This window comes from Pipistrellus hanaki, assembly GCF_964339955.1.
Source record: "Pipistrellus hanaki genome assembly, chromosome: 2".
NCBI classification, from domain to species: Eukaryota; Metazoa; Chordata; class Mammalia; order Chiroptera; family Vespertilionidae; genus Pipistrellus; species Pipistrellus hanaki.
Window position 1 is genome coordinate 106,953,157 of NC_140504.1, and position 19,880 is coordinate 106,973,036.

The 19,880-nt window shown below is 48.4% G+C and overlaps 1 protein-coding gene across 8 annotated transcripts in view; it reads left to right on the forward strand.

The window, feature by feature from the left end:
• IQSEC1 (IQ motif and Sec7 domain ArfGEF 1) overlaps positions 1-19,880 on the forward strand; it is a 227,441-nt gene that overhangs the window by 188,747 nt on the left and 18,814 nt on the right. For all 8 annotated transcript variants that reach the window (XM_084872432.1, XM_084872430.1, XM_084872434.1 and 5 more), the window contains 4 exons: positions 6,372-7,621; positions 14,175-14,336; positions 16,849-16,971; positions 18,308-18,474. In XM_084872432.1, coding sequence (XP_084728558.1) covers positions 6,372-7,621; positions 14,175-14,336; positions 16,849-16,971; positions 18,308-18,474 — 1,702 coding nt within the window. The remainder of the gene's footprint in view (positions 1-6,371; positions 7,622-14,174; positions 14,337-16,848; positions 16,972-18,307; positions 18,475-19,880) is intronic.

Consider the following 19,880-nt stretch of genomic DNA (forward strand, 5'->3'; position numbering starts at 1 on the left):
TTTGATGCCTTTTCTTCTTCTCTGATCACTGTGGCTAAGACTTCTAGTACTTCTAGTGGTGAAAGCAGATATTCCTGTTCTTAGGGGAAATGCTTTTAGTTTTTGCCCATTGAGTATGATGTTGACTGTAGGTTTGTCATATATGACCTTTATCATGTTGAGATATGCTTCCTCTATTCTCACTTTGCTGATAGTTTTTATCAAAAATGGGTGTTGGATTTTGTCGAATCTTTTTCTGCATCTATTGATATGATCATGTGATTTTTGTCTTTCAATTTGTTTATGTTATATATCATGTTTATTGATTTGAATATATTATACCACCCTTGCATCCCTGGAATAAACCCAGTTGGTCATGGTGTATGATCCTTTAATGTATTAGTGGATATGATTTCTAATATTTTGTCAAGGATTTTAGCATCTATGTCCATCAGGGATATTGGCCTGTAATTTTCTTTCCTCATAGTGTCTTTATCTGGTTTTGGGATTTGGATAATGCTGGCCTCATAAAAAGAGCTTGGAAGTGTTCCTTCCTCTTGGATTTTTTTTTTTTTTTTTTTTTTTTTTTTAATAGTTTGAGGACTAAGGATTAGTTCTTCTTTGAATATTTGGCGAAACTCCCCTGTGAAGCTGTCTCGACCAGGGCTTTTAATGGCTAGGAGTTGTTTTTTTTTTATTACTGCTTCTATTTTATCAGTTGTTATTGACCTAGTCAGGTTTTCTGATTCCTCCTGATTCAGTTTTGGGAGTTTGTATTTTTTCTGGGAATTTTCTTCCACATTGTCCAGCTTGTTGGCATATAGTTGTTTATAGTATTTTCCTACAGCCCTTTGTATTTCTGTGATATCAGTGGTTACTTCTCCATTTTTATTTCTGATTTTATTTATTTGGATCCTCTCTGTTTGTTTCTTTAAAAATTTTTTTTTTAAATATATTTTATTGATTTTTTTTTTACAGAGAGGAAGGGAGAGGGATAGAGAGCTAGAAACATGGATCAGCTGCCTCCTGCACACTCCCTACTGGAGATGTGCCCACAACCAAGGTACATGCCCTTGACTGGAATTGAACCTGGGACATTTCAGTCTGCAGGCCGACGCTCTATCCACTGAGCCAAACCAGTTAGGGGCTCTTTAAAAAAAATTTTTTTTATAGTTTTATTTAATGAGTATTAAGTTCTTTGTAGAAAACACAGGATTTCTACCAATTAATAAGAAAGATTATCTATATACATATAACCTTGTCAACAAAAATCTTCTCTTCGTAGATTCAAATTCACGAATAGGCCTAAATTGGCAGTACCTGTAGTCCATTTATTATGGGTAGAGTCCCCATTTTACAAATAAATCTCTTTTTTATGGGAAAAGGTTCAGGGTTTCAGAATGTCTTTGGTATATATTTCCTGATACCAAAGAGGCAGAATTCTCCTGCTGTCCATCAAATGACAGGCACTTGCAGCTGCAGGGCACTGTGCGGGGACACTCTTCTACTCTAGAATTAAATACAGAGTTAAATATATGTAAAGACATAATGCATACAGAATAATATCCTAGTAACAATCTATGCCCTCCAATCTCATCAAACTATAGTTTGCTTACTGTGCCTCAATGAAATTTTTTTATTTTTTTATTTTTATTAATCCTCACCCAAGAGTATGGTAAAAGAGAGGTGGGGAGTGTCTGTTTCTTGATGAGTCTGGATAATGGTTTATCGATTTTGTTAATTCTTTCAAAGAGCCAGCTCTTCGTTTCATTGATTGTTTTGGTATTTTTTATTTATTTATTTATTTTTGTCTCTATGTTATTTATTTCTGCTCCAATCTTCCTTCTACTTAGTCTGGCCTTTTCTTGTTGTTCTCTTGCTAGTCAGCCCATCTCATGCTTCCCCACATTCTCTTTCTAGTTCTCTTACATTGTAGGTTAAATAGTGTATTGCTGATTTATCTTGTTTTTTGAGGTAGACCTATAGTGCTATAAACTTCTCTCTCAAGACTGCTTTTGCTGTGTCCCAGAGATTTGGGGTTCTTGTGTGTTCGTTTTCATTTGTTTCCAGGAAGTTTTTTATTTCTTTCTTGATCTCGTTGGTAACCCATTCATTGTTTAATAAAATGCTATTTAGCCTCCATGTGTTTCAGTGTTTGGGGATGTTTTTACTATAGTTGATTTCTATTGTAATTTTCATTCCACTGTGATCTGAGAAGATGCTTGCTATGATTTCAATCTTGAACTTTTAGAGACTTGTTTTGTGTCCTAACATGTAGTCTGTCTTTGTGAATGATACATGTGCACTTGAAAAGAATATATATTCTGCTGCTTTGGGGTATCAATTAAATCCCTCTGATCCAGTGTGTCCTTTGGAGTCACTGTTTTCTTGTTAAGTTTTTGTCTGGAAGATCTATCCAGTGAAGTCAACAGGGTGTTAAAGTCCCCTACTATGATTCTATTGTTAATCTCTCTGTTAAAGTCCTATAGAAGTTTTTTTTTATATATATATATTTAGATGCTCCTATATTGGGTGCATATATGTTTACCAGGATTATATCCTCTAATTGGATCGATCCCTTTAGTATTATGTAGTGACCTTTGTTGTCTCTTTTGATATCCTTTGTTTTAAAGTCTATTTTGTCAGATATGAGTATTTTTTTCTTTTCCATTTACACAAAAACTTTTTTTTCCCCATCCCTTCACTCTCATTGAATGTGTGTCTTTTGTTCTGAGGTGGGTCCTATAGATAGCATATAGTTGTCTATATGGTGGGTCATGTTTTTGTATCCATTCAGCTACACCTTTTATTGGAACATTTAATCCATTTACATTTAGGGTTATTATTGATTAGGTACTTATTTATTGCCACTTTAATTCTGTATGCCTAGGTTTCTCTCTCTGTTTCTTCTCATACAGCAGTCCCTTTAGCATTTCTTGTAATGCTGGATTGGTGTCGATGTACTCCTTTACTCCTTTAGGCTTTTTTTTTTTTTTTTCTTTTGTCTTAGAAGCTCTTTATTAGACCGTCTATTTTGAATGATAGCCTTGCTGGATATAGTAATCTTGGTTTCAGATCCTTGCTTTCCATTACCTTGAGTACTTCATGACATCCCCTTCTGGCCTGTAGAGTTTCTGATGAGAAATCAGGTGTCAGCCTTATGGGAGCTTCTTTGTAGGTAACAGTTTTCTTTTCTCTTGCTGCCTTTAATATTCTCTTTCTATCTTTAATTTTTGGCATTTTAATTATGGTGTGTCAGAGCATGGACCTGTTTGGGTTCTTTTTGCTTGACACTCTCTGTTCCTCCTTAACTTGTGTAACTTTTTCCTTCACCAGGTTAGGGAATTTTTCTGCTATTATTTCTTCAACATGTTCTCTACCTCTTTCTCTCTTCCTGCCTCTTCTGGCACAGTTGCTAGTCAAATGTGGTTATGTTTCACATTATCCCACAGTTCCCTTAACCTGTCCTGTTTTTTAATTGTTTTTTTCTTTTTGGTTTTCTGATTGAGTGATTTTTTTTTTTAATTCTTGCCTTCTGATTCACTGATTCAATCATCAGCTTTGCCTAATCTGCTGTGTATTCCTTCCAATGTATTCTTTATCTGTGTTATGTTATTCTTTATTTCAGACTGTCCTTTTGCCATAGTTACTCTATCTTTTTTCATGCTGTTGAGCATCTTTACCATCCTTACTCTGAACTCCATTTCAAATAAATTTCTTATCTCTGCTTCATTTATCTCTTCTTCTGGAGAATTCTCTTGTTCATTCATTTGGGGGTTGTTTCTTTATTCCCTCATTTGGCTGTTTGGGTTTGTGACCATGTATTAGGTTAAATCCTCTACACCTCTCAATCTCTAGTGTAGGACAGTGTCAAACACTGTTTCTGACTAATTAGATCAGGCAAAAACTCAAAGCCTCCAGAGATCACCTCTGCCTAGACCAGTGGTCAGCAAACTGCAGCTCACACGCCACGTGCAGCTCTTTGACCCCTTGAGTTTTTAGCAAAGGCCAGCTTAGGAGTACCCTAATTAAGTTAATAACAATGTACCTACCTATATACTTTAAGTTAAAAAAATTTGGCTCTCAAAAGAAGTTTCAGTCATTGTACTGTTGATATTTGGCTCTATTGACTAATGATTTTGCCTTCCACTGGCCTAGACTATTAGGATTCCTACTTGAATTGCCCTCAGGCAATTGTCCTCAGGTGTGACAACAGTTTTTGTTTGTTTTTTTCAATAGGGTGGGACAGTTACTTCTGCCTGGACCCTAATCCCATAGCTACTTTCCTCCCTTAGGTGGCCCTAGGTAAAGTGATTTCCAGTAGGGTGGTCAATTGTCTTCTTCCCAGGCAAGGAACCTGTCTATGTGGGAAAGATGTCCTCTACTGGGTGAGGGAATGACTTAGCACAGGAAACTTGGGGTGTCTGTTTTCTTAGTTCTATCCCGAGTCCTGGCTTCTGCTCACACAGCCCCAGACCACTCTGCCCTACCTCTACCAGAGCACAAGGTGGGTGGTTCCACAGGGAATTTTATGTTTTGGCCCTTTAAGAGATTGCCTGAATTTTCAGCTGTCACTTCCTAGCAGACAGCAACCCTGCTGCTTTTTATATCCAGATATTATGTGGGTATCCTTCTCGGTTCTGGTGCTCTCTGCTGGGAAGCCCAGCTTAGGGGTTCAATCCCAAAGGTCTCAGTGGCAACCCCCCACAGCTGAAATATCTCTCCAGAACTTCAGTTGCTGTCTGTGGGCACCTGGCCAGCCCTTTCACGCCTTCACCCCTCCTAGCAGCCTCTATGCGGTCTCCACTTTGGTCCTCGGGTATCAGGATTCTTTCCTCGGAGTCTTCCGTTGATTGTTCACGAAGTTTTTCTGTATTTTAGTTTTAATTCCAGTATGTTCTTGGGAGCATGTCCATGAAGCATCCACTTACTCTGCTGCCATTTTTAATCCTAGTCAACTCTTCGCTTTTTGAGAGTAGGGACCTGTCTCTCTGTGTTACCAGCTTTGGCATAATGCTCACATGGAGTAGGCAGGTGGAAACTAGGTGAGCAGGGTGCACTGCTTTGCCTCCCTGAGCACTGTGATTTGTTCTTGAGGATTTGAGAGCTCTCTTGGCCCTACTGCAGATGCCACTTTTCCGGGCTCCCTGAGAGAAGCCAGTTCCTTCTCTTGCATTCCCGCTGAGCAGGCTCTAGATCCAGGTACACATCTCACTCAGGATCGAGGCACGGGAGTGGCCCTCAGAGCTGTCCTAGGTCACAAGTGGGCTGGCATGAGTTTCAGGACTTCAGGAAGTCCCAGTCCTTCTCACCTGCTTGCAGTGCTGCCCCATCTCCTAACTCAAGGAGAAGCACTGTCAGGGCCTGTGGTTCCAAAGAGTGAGAGCTGCTCTTCTCTGGGCCTCCGTTTCCTTGTCTCTTAGTGAAGGGACTTGGGAACCTCTTAATTTGTCAGCACCTTCCAGGAATATACTTCAGTGTCTTTAGCCCCAAGTGTCCCTGAGCTTGCCATGTGCTAGACACTTGCCTCAGTTTCATCGAGTGATCAGCACATTTCTGAGGAGGGCCAGGGTTAGAACCCAAGCGTCTGACCTTGAAACCTCCTAAGCTTGGCAATTCCCTCAGGCCTCCCTAAAATTTAGCGAATCCTCCAGGCCAGCAAAAGGGCACTGTCAGTGCCACAGAAAGGAAGCAAGACTGGAAGCCTAAGTCTATGCTCAGTGTCCAGAACCTTGCCAAGATCTTTGGCAGATCGTTGTTTATTTGTTAATCCTCACCTGAGGATATTTTTTTCCCACTGATTTTTAGAAGAGTAGAAGGGAGGGACGGGGAGAGAGAAGCATCAGTGTGAGAAAGGCACATCAATCAATTGCCCCCCACTGGTACCCCAACTGCGGTGGGAAATCAAACCTGCCCTTGACCAGGAATTGAACCTGTGTGCAGGCCGATGCTCTAACCACTGAGAAACACTGGCCAGGGCTGGCAGGTCTTTTAATTTGCACATACCTCTGGTTCCTTCTCTCTGGAGGTGCTGCCTTCCTCTCTTCCAACATTTCCAAAGTTGTGTTAAACTGCATACCAAAAGATTTGCAAGGGCCAAGGCTTCCGTGGCTAAAGAAGTGTGGGAAATCACCACTTTTTAAATGTTCTGAGAATTCCTACAGGGACCATACTTGTTTTAACTTTAACATGGTGTTTCTCCATCTTATTTAACCTTAGAATCCAGATTTCGCATATCAGCATGCACCAGTGGTTCTTTTAAACAGCTTTGGGATGTGCTAAAACCTTCCTAGATGGGGCTGCTATGGGCTGGGGAGAGAATGACTTCTGGTAAGGAATGTGCTACTCCAGCACTTGGGAATGTTTCCTCTCTCCTCTGCTTCTCCCTCCAGGTGGAGATGCTAGAACGGAAGTATGGGGGACGCCTCGTGACCCGCCATGCAGCCCGCACCATCCAGACAGCCTTCCGTCAGTACCAGATGAACAAGAACTTTGAGCGCCTGCGCAGCTCCATGTCGGAGAACCGTATGTCCCGCCGCATTGTGCTGTCCAACATGAGGATGCAGTTCTCCTTTGAGGGGCCTGAAAAGATGCACAGCTCCTATTTTGAAGGGAAGCAGGTCTCAGTGACCGATGACGGCTCTCAGCTGGGAGCCCTGGTGCCATCTGAGGGCAGTGACTTCGGTGAGCCACCATCCCTCAAGTCTTCAGCCCCATCCGGTGATTTCACAGATGCCATCACTGAGCTGGAGGATGCCTTCTCCCGGCAAGTGAAATCCCTGGCCGAATCCATCGATGATGCCCTCAACTGCCGCAGCCTTCATGCTGAGGAAACGCCAGTCCCTGACTCAGGGCGAACCCGGGACACTGAGCCCCAGGCAGCCCTGCACACTGTGGACCACCACAAACTGGATGAGATGACAGCCTCGTACAGCGACGTCACCCTGTATATTGATGAGGAGGAATTGTCACCACCTCTGCCCCTCTCCCAGGTGGGGCAACGGTCATCCAGTGCTGAGTTAGACCTGCAACTGCGGGCTGGGGGTGCCGCCCAGGACTACTGGGCCTTGGTTCACAAGGATGATAAGGGGGACACAGACACAAGCTGCCAGAGCACACCATCTCTTGAGCAGCAGGAGCAGCGGCTGCGGGTGGAACACCTCCCACTGCTCACCATTGAGCCTCCCAGTGACAGCTCAGTGGACCTCAGCGACCGCTCAGAACGTGGCTCACTCAAGAGGCAGAGTGCCTATGAGCGCAGTCTCAGTGGGCAGCAAGGCAGCCCCAAGCCCAGCCCCCACTATGCCCCCCCTAAGGGCCTGCCCCGGGAGGAGCCAGAGTTGCGAGCCCAGCCTTCCAGGCCCCTTGATGGCCACCTAGCCATCAATGGCTCAGCCAACAGGCAAAGCAAGTCCGAGTCAGACTACTCAGATGGGGACAACGACAGCATCAACAGCACTTCCAATTCCAATGACACCATCAACTGCAGCTCTGAGTCATCATCCCGCGACAGCCTGCGGGAACAGACGCTCAGCAAGCAGACCTACCACAAGGAGACCCGCAACAGCTGGGATTCACCTGCCTTCAGCAACGATGTCATCCGCAAGAGGCACTATCGCATTGGCCTCAACCTCTTCAACAAGTGAGTGCCTTCTGGCCCTGCAGGGAGGAGGAGGATGGGGCAGTAATGCCCAAGGGACCTTGGCCAGGGTCTTCCTCTCATGCCCAAGTATCTCCTTGAACACCAGTGGGGGCTCTGTAACAGTGCCTGGGAGAGCCAGTGCTGTTGGATGGGGAGTTGGGAGCCCGGTGAACAGATTTGTGGGGAGAGAAGACACTAACAGGCTGAGTAGGGAAGAACAAGGGCCTTCTCTAAAGAGTTTGGAGCCCTATCAACACCTAGAGCAGTGACCAGTGCACAGCAGATGCTCAGGAAACTTGTGCAAAGTTTGATGCAATGTGTAATGCCGTGCCTAGCTGTGAGCATCAGGCTCCAGGGTTTGGATATTTTTCTCTGGGTTATCTGAGCAAGGGCGTGATGCAGTCTGTGTGCAGCCTGGACTTGGAGTCATGTGTCGGGGAAAGGAGGACTCAGATAAACTTATGCTGGCAGAAGCCTCAGTCAGCATGAAGCTCTTTGGGAGGTGTGTGAGCCGGGTATATTGAGGGGTTGCCATCGGCCATGGGTTCTAGAAAGGTGATATAGGGGCAATCGTGAGAGAAGAACAAAGGATAGAGACTGGCATTTAAAGCAGGCTATTATTTTTGGTTTATTTTTACTTCTTACATTTATTTTTTATTTTTTAATAAATCTAAAGTATTACATATGTCTCCCTTTTTCCCCCATTGATGCCCTTCAGCCTGCCCCTGCTCCCCACCCCAGGCCTTGAGCACCCTATCGTCTGTGACCATGGGTTATACTGCATACCAAATATGTATACATATATATGTATACAAGGCCTTTGGTTGTTTACCTCCCTTGCCTTCCCTCTGAGATTCCCCACTTTGCTTCATGCTTCCAAGCCTCCAGATCCACTCCATTCATCAGTTTATTTTGTTACTAGATTCCACATGAGTGCGATCATGTGATACTTGTCTTTCTCTAGCTGACTTATTTCACTTAGTATGATAACTCTCCAGGTCTTTCCATGCTGTTTCAAAGGGTAAGAGATTCTCCTTTTTTCTGATGCATAGTATTCCATTGTATAAATGTACCACAGCTTTCTTATCCACCCATCTACTGATGACCACTTGAGCTGTTTCCAGATCTTAGCTATTGTAAATTGTGCTGCTGTGAACATAGGGGTCCATACATTTTTTTCTGATTGGTGTTTCAAGGTTATCCTAATATATAAAAACCCAGAGTCCATAATGACCGAAGGCTTGACTGACCAGAAGTCAGTCCTGCCGTCAGTGCTAGGTTACCATGGCTGCGGATGAGGCCCAGAGAGAGGCCTGGAGAGAGAAGCAGGGTCTCTGTGGCAGCTGTTGATCAGCCCTTGCCTCTCTCTTTCTCTCTGGCCTAGCCAGCAGCCACACCTCTCTTTCTCTCTAGGCTTCCCTGGGGGCTGCTGATTAGCCCTGCCTCTCTAACCAGGCCTGGAGACACTGACTGGCATAGAAACAGACCAATCAGAACTAAATTTGGGTGAACTGTGAGGAGCCAATGGCTGTCTAGGAGGCGCAGCTTTTGACACTGACTAACATAAAAATCCACCAATCAGAACCAAATCTGGGTGAAGTGCAAGGAGCCAATAGCTGTCTAGGAGGCAGAGCTTTTGACACTGACTGGCATAGAAACTGACCAATCAGAACCTAATCTGAGTGCACTGGGAGGGCAGAACCTAAAGGGGGGGGCTGAGAAGGGGTTTTAAGGACAACAGCTGTTTGGTATAAAGTGTAAGAAAGCAGTTCAGTTTTTTTCCTGACCAGTTTGGCAGTATAGTGCATATGGCTGGCTATCAATCCAGATATAGGATATAGGGATTATGTGTTTTTGTCTGCCAAGAGCATCTCCTCCTGCTGAAAAAGGCTCTCCCTCTCCCCCCATTTAAGCAATCCTATCCTATATAATTTATACTAATAATTAGACCGGTCAACCGGCCATCTTCCAGATGTCCAACTTCCTTCTGGACAAAGCCATGGTGGTGGGAGCCAAGGCAGAGAGGGCAGTTGTGGGTGAGATCAGGCCATCAGGGGAGGGCAGTTAGGGGTGATTAGACAAGCAGGCAGAGAGGTTAGGGGCAATCAGGCAGGCGGGCAGGCAGAGGGAGTTAGGGCAATCAGGCAGGCAGGCAGAGGCAGTTAGGGGTAATCAGGCAGGTGAACGGTGAGAAGCCAGCGGTCTCAGATTGAGAGAGGGATGTCTCTGATTGGAGAGAGTGCAGGCTGGGCACTCCCTCGCCCCAACCCCATACACAAATTTCATGCACCGGTCCACTAGTTAGGATATATTCCTAGAAATGGGATCACTGGGTCAAATGGCACTTCCATATTTAAGTTTTTGAGGGAACTCCGTACTGTTTTCCATAATGGCTACACCAATCTGCAGTCCCACCAGCAGTGTACTAAGGTTCCTTTTTCTCTGTATCCTTGCTAGCACTTGTCATTTGTGGATTTGTTGATGATGGCCATTCAAAGCACTGCCAAAAGTAGCAGCCTGAAGGGGAAGGAGCTAGACTCTCCCTTGAATGAGATGTTGGAAAGCTCTGGTTATGGAACTTCAGATTTCACATCATTTCCTTTCATGGGACCTTCGGGATTTGGTGTTATCAGATACATGCCTGGTTCTGACCCCTCCAGGGGTGAGGACATGGCCAGCCTGCCTGGTGGTTACTAACACACATTTACCACACTTTCCTGCTTCCCCATCTCCTGGAATAGGGAATCTTGTGGGCACTTTTGAGCCATCTCAAGTGTAAGTGAAGTGCTCTCCGGGGGATTTAGAGAGGTCTGTCCCAGAGAGCAGGAATAGGGAATGTTGCATTCCTGTGGGGTCGTCAATGGTCTGGGGTCATTGGTCATCACTCAGCTCAAAAGTAAGAGTCTTGGGCACCTGACATCTGCCTTGAGTGCTGTTTCCTGCATGTGGTCTGCTGCAAGTAAGGACCAGCCCTGCCACTGTGCCAGTTGTGACTAAACAGCAGGGAAGGTCATGTCAGAGCCTATCCTGAGCTCTGTCCTAAAAGTCTGCCCTGCCTGCTCCAGGATACAGCCAGCTCCTGGATCAACTTAGACCCAGGCCTGTGCCCTCCTGGGGGAGGTGGGATGACCTAGGGGTTTCCTGGTCCCTGGAAGATATTTTGTTCTTATGTGGGAACTCCCAACTGAGTGGATAGGTAGAGGCTAGAAAAAAGTCTTCCTCAACCACCCAGTAGATTGTTTCTCACTCTACTAGTCTTTTTTTTTTTCTTTTTTTTTTTTTTTAATTTACTGGTGTGGCATTGTTACCAGAAAGGGGACCTGGCCCTTGGCAGGTCTATCTAGTAGCGCCAGTCAGTAGCATGTAGTTTCTTGACTTCGTGCAGGAAAAAATTCACAACAGAGTCCAGGTGAATTTTAGAGGGTGTTTATTAAAGCTGGGGACATCTAACAAGGAAGGGGCTGGGTAAATGAGCCTAGGCCAGTCTGCTTTGGCACACTAAGAAGTCAGAGAAAAGGGGGCCTTGGGAAGAGGGTCAGGGGTTTTGCCAGGATGAACTACCACTGCCTATTGCTACCCTGGTTGCAAGCCTCATAGGGTCCCTTAGAGTTCAAGAGATGCATGACTGAGAGGGAAGAAGGTGGGGAGAGGTGCAGGCATGCTCCTGGGAGGTAGAGCAATGGCTGATTTGGAGAAATCGATCCAGGCTGTTCCAGCAGGTGCGAGGAACACTGGAAGCAGGAGGGGCCTTACTACACCGCCCAGTGTGGCTCAGGGCCAGCAAGGTCCCAACAGGTAGACTCAACACCGGCAGATAGCAGAGCACTGGCTGTATGCTGCCAGAGAGGTCACTCCAAGACCTGTCAGAGGCTCCCTTTGCCAGCCACGTTCATCCTGACCCTGAAACCCCTCAGCTTGGCTTGGCCTCCCCACCCCACCCAGCTCCTTACCTGTCCCTTCTGCCACCAGACTTTTCTCTCTGTTGTTTGGTGAGCTCCTGACATGGTCAAGGTGCAGTCAGTCCCAAGCCCTCTCCTGCATTGTCACTGTGAGACCTTCCAGGTGGAGTCAGTCCCTCCCACATGTGGTTCAGGCTAAAAGCTGGGGCCATCAGGTTCACATATAGATCCACTAGCAAATATTGTCATTTCTACCCTTAAATTATGTCCTAACTCATCTGTGTTTCCCTACCTTGTGCACCACTGCCTGGAGGCCTACGGAGGCTCCTAGCTTGGGCCTGGCCTTGCTCCCTACAGAGCAGCCAGAGGGAGTCTCTTAAATATGGACATCAGGTCCTGTCACTGCCAAGCTCATCCCACTCTGAAGAAAACCAGATTACTCATGTGGTCTACACAGCACTGTGTGGTCTACCCTCACCCCTACACTGCCCTCCTCTCCCTGCCCTTCAGAGCCCCTACTCTCAATCCTGCAGAACCCACTCCCACCTCAGGACCTTTCCATTTGCTATTGCTTCCACCAGAAAGCTCCTTAATCACCTTGGTCACCGAGTGTCACCTGTTCAGAGAAGGCCTCCCCACAACCTCTGGCCATCATTCAGTTCTTTTGCTCTTCAGAGAGTGGGCTGCAGCCTGCCATTGTGCTGGGCAGTAGTGGCTGGCCCTGCTCCCTGCTGTTGTCCCAAGTGGTGTCTGGCACAGAGGGGAGACATGATGCTTGATCTGTGAAGGATCTGTGTTTCCAGGGCCCCTTGCACAGCTGCTCCTTCCTGCAGTGTGTCCTCTTCCATTGCACTTTAAGCTTCTCCAGGGTAGAAGATGCCGTCTCCCGGAAATCCATGATGCTGCATGACATTTCACATGAACACAGGAAGGGCTGGGTGAGGGCAGAAGAGGGAGAGCAGCCCCCATCCCCGGAGAGCAGCAGCTGGCTGGGCTTCGACCTGAGCACTGTATTGGGGCCATCGAGGGGCCAGGCAGCCAGGTATGGGTGGGTGATTCAGGGAGGCCTAGCACAGTCCTCCAGTCATTGCCATGCAGGAACACAGTCCCGGGATGACCCATAATCTCGAAATTGAGGGAGGGAGGCATGGACTAGGGTCCTGTGGAGGCCAGTGCAGAGTGTGTTGGTGAGGAAACTCCCACCCTGGCCCTACTATCATATACCAGGCCTCGCCAAGTGGTTGGAGAGGCCTGGTATATGGGGGTTTCTTGGCCAGAGACCCCAGAGTCATGGGGAAGAATGAGTTATGTGGGGTGGGTGGTTGGGTGGGTAGTTGGGCTGGCAGGGGTGAGGGAACAGGGCCATTCTGTCACCACTTTAGTGCCAGGAGCCATCTGGCTGGCAGCTGCTCCCCACCAAGCTACTGAGGGTGAGGTCAGAGTGTGTGGTCATCCAGAATAAAAATAGCAGGGTCACCTTGCAGCAGGAGGTTCACTTTTGCTTGTGTGTGGAAATCCAGTATCTGCAAGACACTGCTGTCAGCCAGGAGCTGTAGCATTGAGGAGGCAGGTTGACACTGGCCATCTCCATGCCCCCAGGCAACAGAATACTGACCACGGGGGCATGGGGTATGGCCAGCCCCCAGTTAGTATGTGGTTCGATTTATCTCATGCTGGCATGGGTGCCAGATGTACCCTAAGTCCTCCACCACTCCTCAGGTTTTGGTGTCAGAGGAGGGCACCTGCCCACCAAGAATCACATTTGTGGCCCTCTCTCCTCACTATGTCTCCTTGGACCACCAGTACCTCCTTGTGAGGTCAGCCAAGCTCTTGTCATACTACACAACCAACAGGAGGATGGAGGCCCAAAGGGAGCAGGGACCTGCCTGGGCTCACTGCTGAGCCCCTGGGAGGCTTCTCTGCCCCACAGCTCCCTGTGCAGGTGGACACGCCCAGTCCCTCTGTGAAGCCCTCGTCCACTGCCCAGGCAGGGCTTGTGCCATGCCTCCATTTCCTCTCATAAGTTGAGGCTAATCCTAAACCTCTCACAGTGCTTACTGTGGCATCATTCTAGGTACTGTCTGTTAGCAAGTTCTTACAGCAAGGCAAGGTAACAAGGTTGTTGGGCCCTAAACAGCACAGGTAACAAGAGTGTTGACCCCAAGGAGGAGTGTAAGAATTAAGTGAGTTAGTGAGTGTAGAGTGCTTAGACAGTGATGTACAGAATAAGTGCTCAACAGGTGATAAAGATTGTTTATCTCCGTAGGAGGACAGTAGAAGGCAGATTAGCATGTGTTGGGCAAGGGGTTCAAGTCCGCCTGAGGTGCAGCATGGGGGCACCAGCTTCTACACAGTGGGGAGCATAAAGCTGGGTAGGCGGGCCGGTTATGGGGCCAGGGTTTGGGGTAGTACAGGGCAGCTGGGGAGGGTCCCTGCTCTAGCACCCATGGCTGTGCTCCTGTGGCTGACCCAGTCTTGTCCATTCTTGGTACAGTGTCTGTTAAGTTCTAGGTTCTCCCATGTTGCAGGATGGGGTTGGGACAGGTGCCTGAGCCAGTGTCTCAACTTGGGTGCCTTGAGTGCCCAGAGGTGAAGAGTAATCCTGGAGGGACCAGATCTGCCAAGGCTGAGTCTGTCTTTTATCCCACCCCCAGGAAGCCTGAGAAGGGCATCCAGTACCTCATTGAGCGTGGCTTTGTGCCAGACACACCAGTGGGAGTAGCCCACTTCCTGTTGCAACGCAAGGGCCTGAGCCGGCAGATGATTGGCGAGTTCCTGGGCAACAGGCAGAAGCAATTCAACCGCGATGTGCTGGAGTGAGTTCTGGGGCTGGGGGTTGGGCCTGCATGGATGTGTTCCTGTGAGACTCCGTGGCCCTCAGGCCTGCCCTGCTGCTGGGACATACACCGAACACTCCCCTTACCTCTTTCTAGCTCCTAGACACCCATACCATCTCACACATACTTGGCCAGGCATACATGTGGGCATCTACCCTTGGGTGCCCCCCTTCACACACCCTTGTTACCTCCCCTCCTCTTCAGGCAGGCTGAGCCACTGAGCACTCAGTGAGGAAGGGGTGTGCAAAGTCAGGGCCTTGACAGATGCTCTTTGATGGAGGAGGGGAGCTGGCCAAGAGAGACTCCAGCACCACCAACATAGGCAGCACCACACCCAGATCACTGCCTCTGCTTCTCTCTCTTGCCTCTCTTGGATGTGAGATCAGGGGGTAAAAGTCCAACCTCCATCTCCTCACTCCACATTTCACCAGCCTAGGGAGCTGGCAGCCATAGCACTCAGCTGCTTGGAACCCTGCAGAAAAATGGGTTTCTAGTTCCCCGGGAGCTGCTAGAAGTTTTGAGAAGTCTGCCCAGTATGTATTCTAAACTCTCCATTCCTCTTTGAGACTCCTGAGTAGAAAGGCCCCTGCGTTTGGCCCTTGTGTTTACTATGTTCAGGCCCTGTGTTCTCATCTCACCCATGGGAGTGGATGTCAGGGATTGATGACCCCCTTTCACAGATGAGAAGCCAAAGTCAGCAGAATCGGACGGCTCAGTATATGTGTTCTGCTCACCCTTTGCCGAGACCTGGAGGATTTTCCCCAGGCATGTTTTTGAGGATTTTTCTAATCCAAGCGGTTATGAGCTGATATGCTGACCTTGGGCAGATAGTCCAGAAACAGAAATAAAAGCAGAGTAAAGAGCTATAACCATCAGTAACAGTGCTTCCATCTGTCCAGGCCCTGCCTCATCTGGGAAAAGGACAAGCAAGGGGTGGCCCTCTGAAGTTAGGCCCTCTCTGCAATGAGGAAGGGCCTGGCCACATGTATACCTACTGCCTCTGATGCTCCTCTGGGGGAGGTAGGTGGGTGCTGTGGCCTCTTTGTACCACAGGTGAGGAAACCCAGGATCAAAGGGAGAGGGCCTGGCCTGAGTGAACCCTTCCCCCCCCCCCCCACACACACGGCCTCATATATGCACATACATACTCATGCAGTCACACGCAGACACACACACAGGAGTATGGCTGGTATGTGTCCAATACCCAGTAGAATGAAGCCTATGTCCTTTCTTGGCCAGATGTGCCCATCTGGGCTGCTTTCTTCCTGCTCAGCTCAGTGTTTCTGTTCTGGCCTCATTCTGGAAAGCCTGCTGGGTTCTTAGTATGGTTAATCTCCTCCCCACCCCATCCCCTTTCCTTTTAAACTGGTGTGAGGATAAGGTTCAGGGGAACACAGATTAGCTCCTTAGTGAATTGGGCCTAAAATCTTTGCAATGCAACCCCCCTCCCCTATAGCTATTTCTGCACTCCCCTCTGTGTCCTGACTTCTGGTCTGAAGGAAATCCGTGCATTGTTCTCCTTGGATCAGAAAATAGCAGTGATTTCAGAAAGTAGTGAGGTTCCTCCCCGCTCTGCCCTCCACATCATCCCACTCAGGAGCTGGTCAGCAGCTCATCCTGGGTGCCCCCTCTCCCCCATTCCTAACTTTCACCACAAAAAGGCCCTTAGTGCTCAGAGAAGATTGTGGGCACAACAGCTTATCATAAGCCCATCACCCCCAGTGGAGGTAGGCTCTGGGTGTGGAATTAGGTCTCCCATGGCTGAGGCCTCCACAGCCCCAAGGGTGGCTATGGCTTTGTTATAAACAAACTAGACACCAGTTTATGCTGCTTGGGTCCTTAGTGTGAACCACACATTCTCTGTAAGGGTCCTGATCAGAGAACCGAGCAGGCTATATTGCGGAAGCTTGGTGTGATAAGAACCAGAGGCCTCCCCAAGCTCTGCCCTTCATCCTTCTGATAGGCACATGAGGATGGTTTCAGAAACATCCAGCCAAACCCAGCCACCTCTTCCAATGCCCTTGGCATACAGCACAGGGTCTGTGTGAGATCACTGCATGGAGAGTTAGTACCCAGCCTCCACTTCCTTCTTGTGAGGATGGGCGTGTGCTCCCACCTCCCTCAGAACGCCAGAAGACTCCTACATTACGTCTGCATTATGTCTATATAACATTTGTTTCTGCACAAAGGGTCCTTATTAAGAATAGTTGTATACTCTGGCTCCCTGTATGTCTAGAAAATTGCACACATAGATGTAAACATTAACATTTTCCAACAGTTTCAGGGCAGAGGGATCTTTGGCCATAATCTGAATTGTTTGCTGATTGGAGGAAGCTAAGCAGATGCCCTCCCAGACAAGTGGCAGCCTTGCCTCTACGGCCCTTTCATCAACCCCTCTGCTCCACTTCCGCAAGCATGTGCTCCCCTCGCCTAATGGGAAGGCAGCAGAGGCTGTGGGCAGTGGACACTGACATGGCCTTTCTTGTTTCAGCTGCGTGGTGGATGAGATGGACTTCTCTGCCATGGAGCTGGATGAAGCCCTCAGAAAGTTCCAGGCGCATATCCGGGTCCAGGGGGAGGCACAGAAGGTGGAGCGGCTCATCGAGGCCTTCAGGTTGGGGCTGTGGCGGGGCAGGGGGAAGGCATCAGGGAGAGGAGGTTCCTAGCAAAGGGTTGAATACCTAAGAGGTGAGCCAGAAGCCCCTCCTGGGTACCAGGAACTTTGCTGGTTAGTGCTAGAGCCAGGGTTTTTTAACAGTCTTTGTCTTCCTCCAAGTCCTCATGCACCTCATCCATTCATGAGTCCATCTGTGTTTTCCTTCATCTGCCCTTTTATGGGGCAGCTGCTCTCTCACAGTGACTCAGAGCATGAGCTGCAGAGCTAGATGACCTGGTTCTAATACCCACTCCACCACTTACCAGCTGTGTGATCTTGTGCTTATTAACCTCTCTGTGCCTTGAGCCGTTGCCTATAGAGTGGGGATAACGAGTACCTACCCTAGACAGAGTGGAAGGCTTAACCCACTGAGGATGTGTGGGACACAGCCCAGCACCTGGCATGACAGAGAGCCTGCATTCAAGGTCACGGCACAGTCTTCCATCCTGGGTCTGTGTGTACACTGTGTAGGTATCTCTGTGTCCGTGCTGGGTGTGACAGACACTAGTCAACTGCTGCTCCAGCACTCTGGGCTCAGCACCAGTGGAGGACACAGGAGGAGGGCAGTCCTAGGGCCTAGAAGTTCAGCCACTTCCTTCCAGAAGGGTTTCTTGGGGGTGTCACAAGGAAGACAGAATTGAAGCTCACATTGACTGAGCACTGATGGCTACCGCTTTCAGTAGCAATGCCCCGCCTGGCTCCTCTTCTCTGTTTTTGCCACTCTCACCATGCCTCCATGAGGTTACTAGCGAGAGGCCCCTTAGAGGTGAGGGTGAGGGTGCACTTGAGGTAGTGAGGACAGTGCACAGATACCTCAGTGAGGCTGTTGGTTCAGGTGTCTTAAGAAGCTGCCCAGAAGTGACAACTGAAACAAGATGGAATTGTATCTCCCTCTTAGCTGGTGCAGTGGCCAGGTTCTTTTCATCACAAGTCCAATACTCACCATCACACCCCGGTTCCAGGCAGGGCAAGAGAGTGGAGGGCACGGTCTTGAAAGTGCCCATATCCCATTGGCCAGAACTTAGTCACATGGTTGTACCAGCTCCTAGGGAGCCTGGGGAACGTTGTCTTCCCCCAAGAGCCATTGCCAGCTACAGTGCAGGTGAGAGAGGTGAGTGGGTAGTCATAGCAGCTCTGCCAGGCAGGTATTGTCCCTGTTTACCAGGTGCAGGAGCTGAGCCTCAGCTGTTCAGTGCCAGGTGGAACAATGGCAGCTACTCATGAGTGACAGGTAGATCCACTCCCTGCCCCAACTGAAGGAGCCCTGACCCGCCTCCCTTTCCCCGGCCCCCAGCCAGCGGTATTGCATCTGCAACCCTGGGGTGGTTCGGCAGTTCCGGAACCCAGACACCATCTTCATCCTGGCCTTCGCCATCATCCTGCTCAACACAGACATGTACAGCCCCAACGTCAAGCCTGAGCGCAAGATGAAGCTAGAGGACTTCGTCAAGAACCTCCGAGGTGAGCTGTCCTTGGCCCCAGGCTCAGATACACACCTCCACAGACACCTCTGAGCATGAGCCCCACCAAGTGTGGGTCTGAGAGGCAAATTTGACATTACCCCCTTCTGGGTGCAGGGGAGAGTTAGGAGGCCTGGCTGTAGCACACCCAGTTCTTGCTAAGATGGGCTTTCAAGCAGTGTTGATCTCCACAATGCATGCACAAAGTATAAATTATCATAAAGAGCAAGTGCTGCCTTGGTCTTGGGATGCAGGAAACCTAACTCTTGGAGAAAGTGATGTTTTTAGCCTGTTATTAAAGGATGAACAGGGATTTGATAGGCCCAGGTGGAGGTGAATTGGTCACAAGGGGACAGAGACCAGAGAAACCAGATTATCACAGCACAATAAGGCCGGGCCAGGCACAGGTCGACCAAGGCCTGGTTGGAAGTATGTGTAGGAGCACATAATGGAGCCTATGTGCTGGGAGCCCTGAGGAGGAGCTGGACAGATGGGCCAGCACATCTTGACCCATCATCACTGCTGCATCCCTCACAGCATCTGCCCAGCCACTCATCCTGTACACTTCATGTTCCTCTTGAAACTATCTTGCCTTCTTGTTTTTGTCTATTTATTTACATGTGTTTTTAAAGGAACCTTATATCACCACTATAAGTGGGAAACCAGTAGCATTTATCATACATAGGCAATCATTAAGAAAATGAACACAGCCGAAACCGGTTTGGCTCAGTGGATAGAGCATCGGTCTGTGGACTGAAAGGTCCCAGGTTCGATTCCGGTCAAGGGCATGTACATTGGTTGCAGGCACATCCCCGATAGGGGGTGTACAGGAGGCAGCTGGTCGATGATTCTCTCTCATTGATGTTTCTAGCTATCTATCCCTTTACCTTCCTCTCTGTAAAAAAACAATAAAATATATTTTTTTTAAAATGAATACAATGAAAAGAAAGTACCACTGTTGATTCCAGCAGGAGCTGTTTCTGGCTAGGCCCTCAGGCTGAGGCTGCCCTCTCTTCCTGGCAGGTGGGCCCATGTCAGGTAGGCAGCAGGAAGGGAGGCCTTCTTGGCATCTGATAGGGAAGGAATAAAAAAGGGAACGGCTATCTTCCAGCTGACTCCATGTTGGCTGATGGCAAGGGCCTTGTGTACCTAGAATTCCTGGAAGGAAGGGAGCAGGAGCTGGGTCCTCACCTTGGGAAATACCAGCTGCAGCAGGCTGAGGTCCCCTTTAAATGGCATATTTTAATTTTTTTCACCTAAAAGTTCTTAATTTATTAATCCTCTCATGGAAATCTACACAGTCACTACAGATCAAGTCCCTAAGAATCTTGACTTCTTCTGCGGACCCATCTCCAGCTCACTCTCTGCAGCACCCATGCTGGCCTCTGCAGCCCCTAGCTCTCTTCA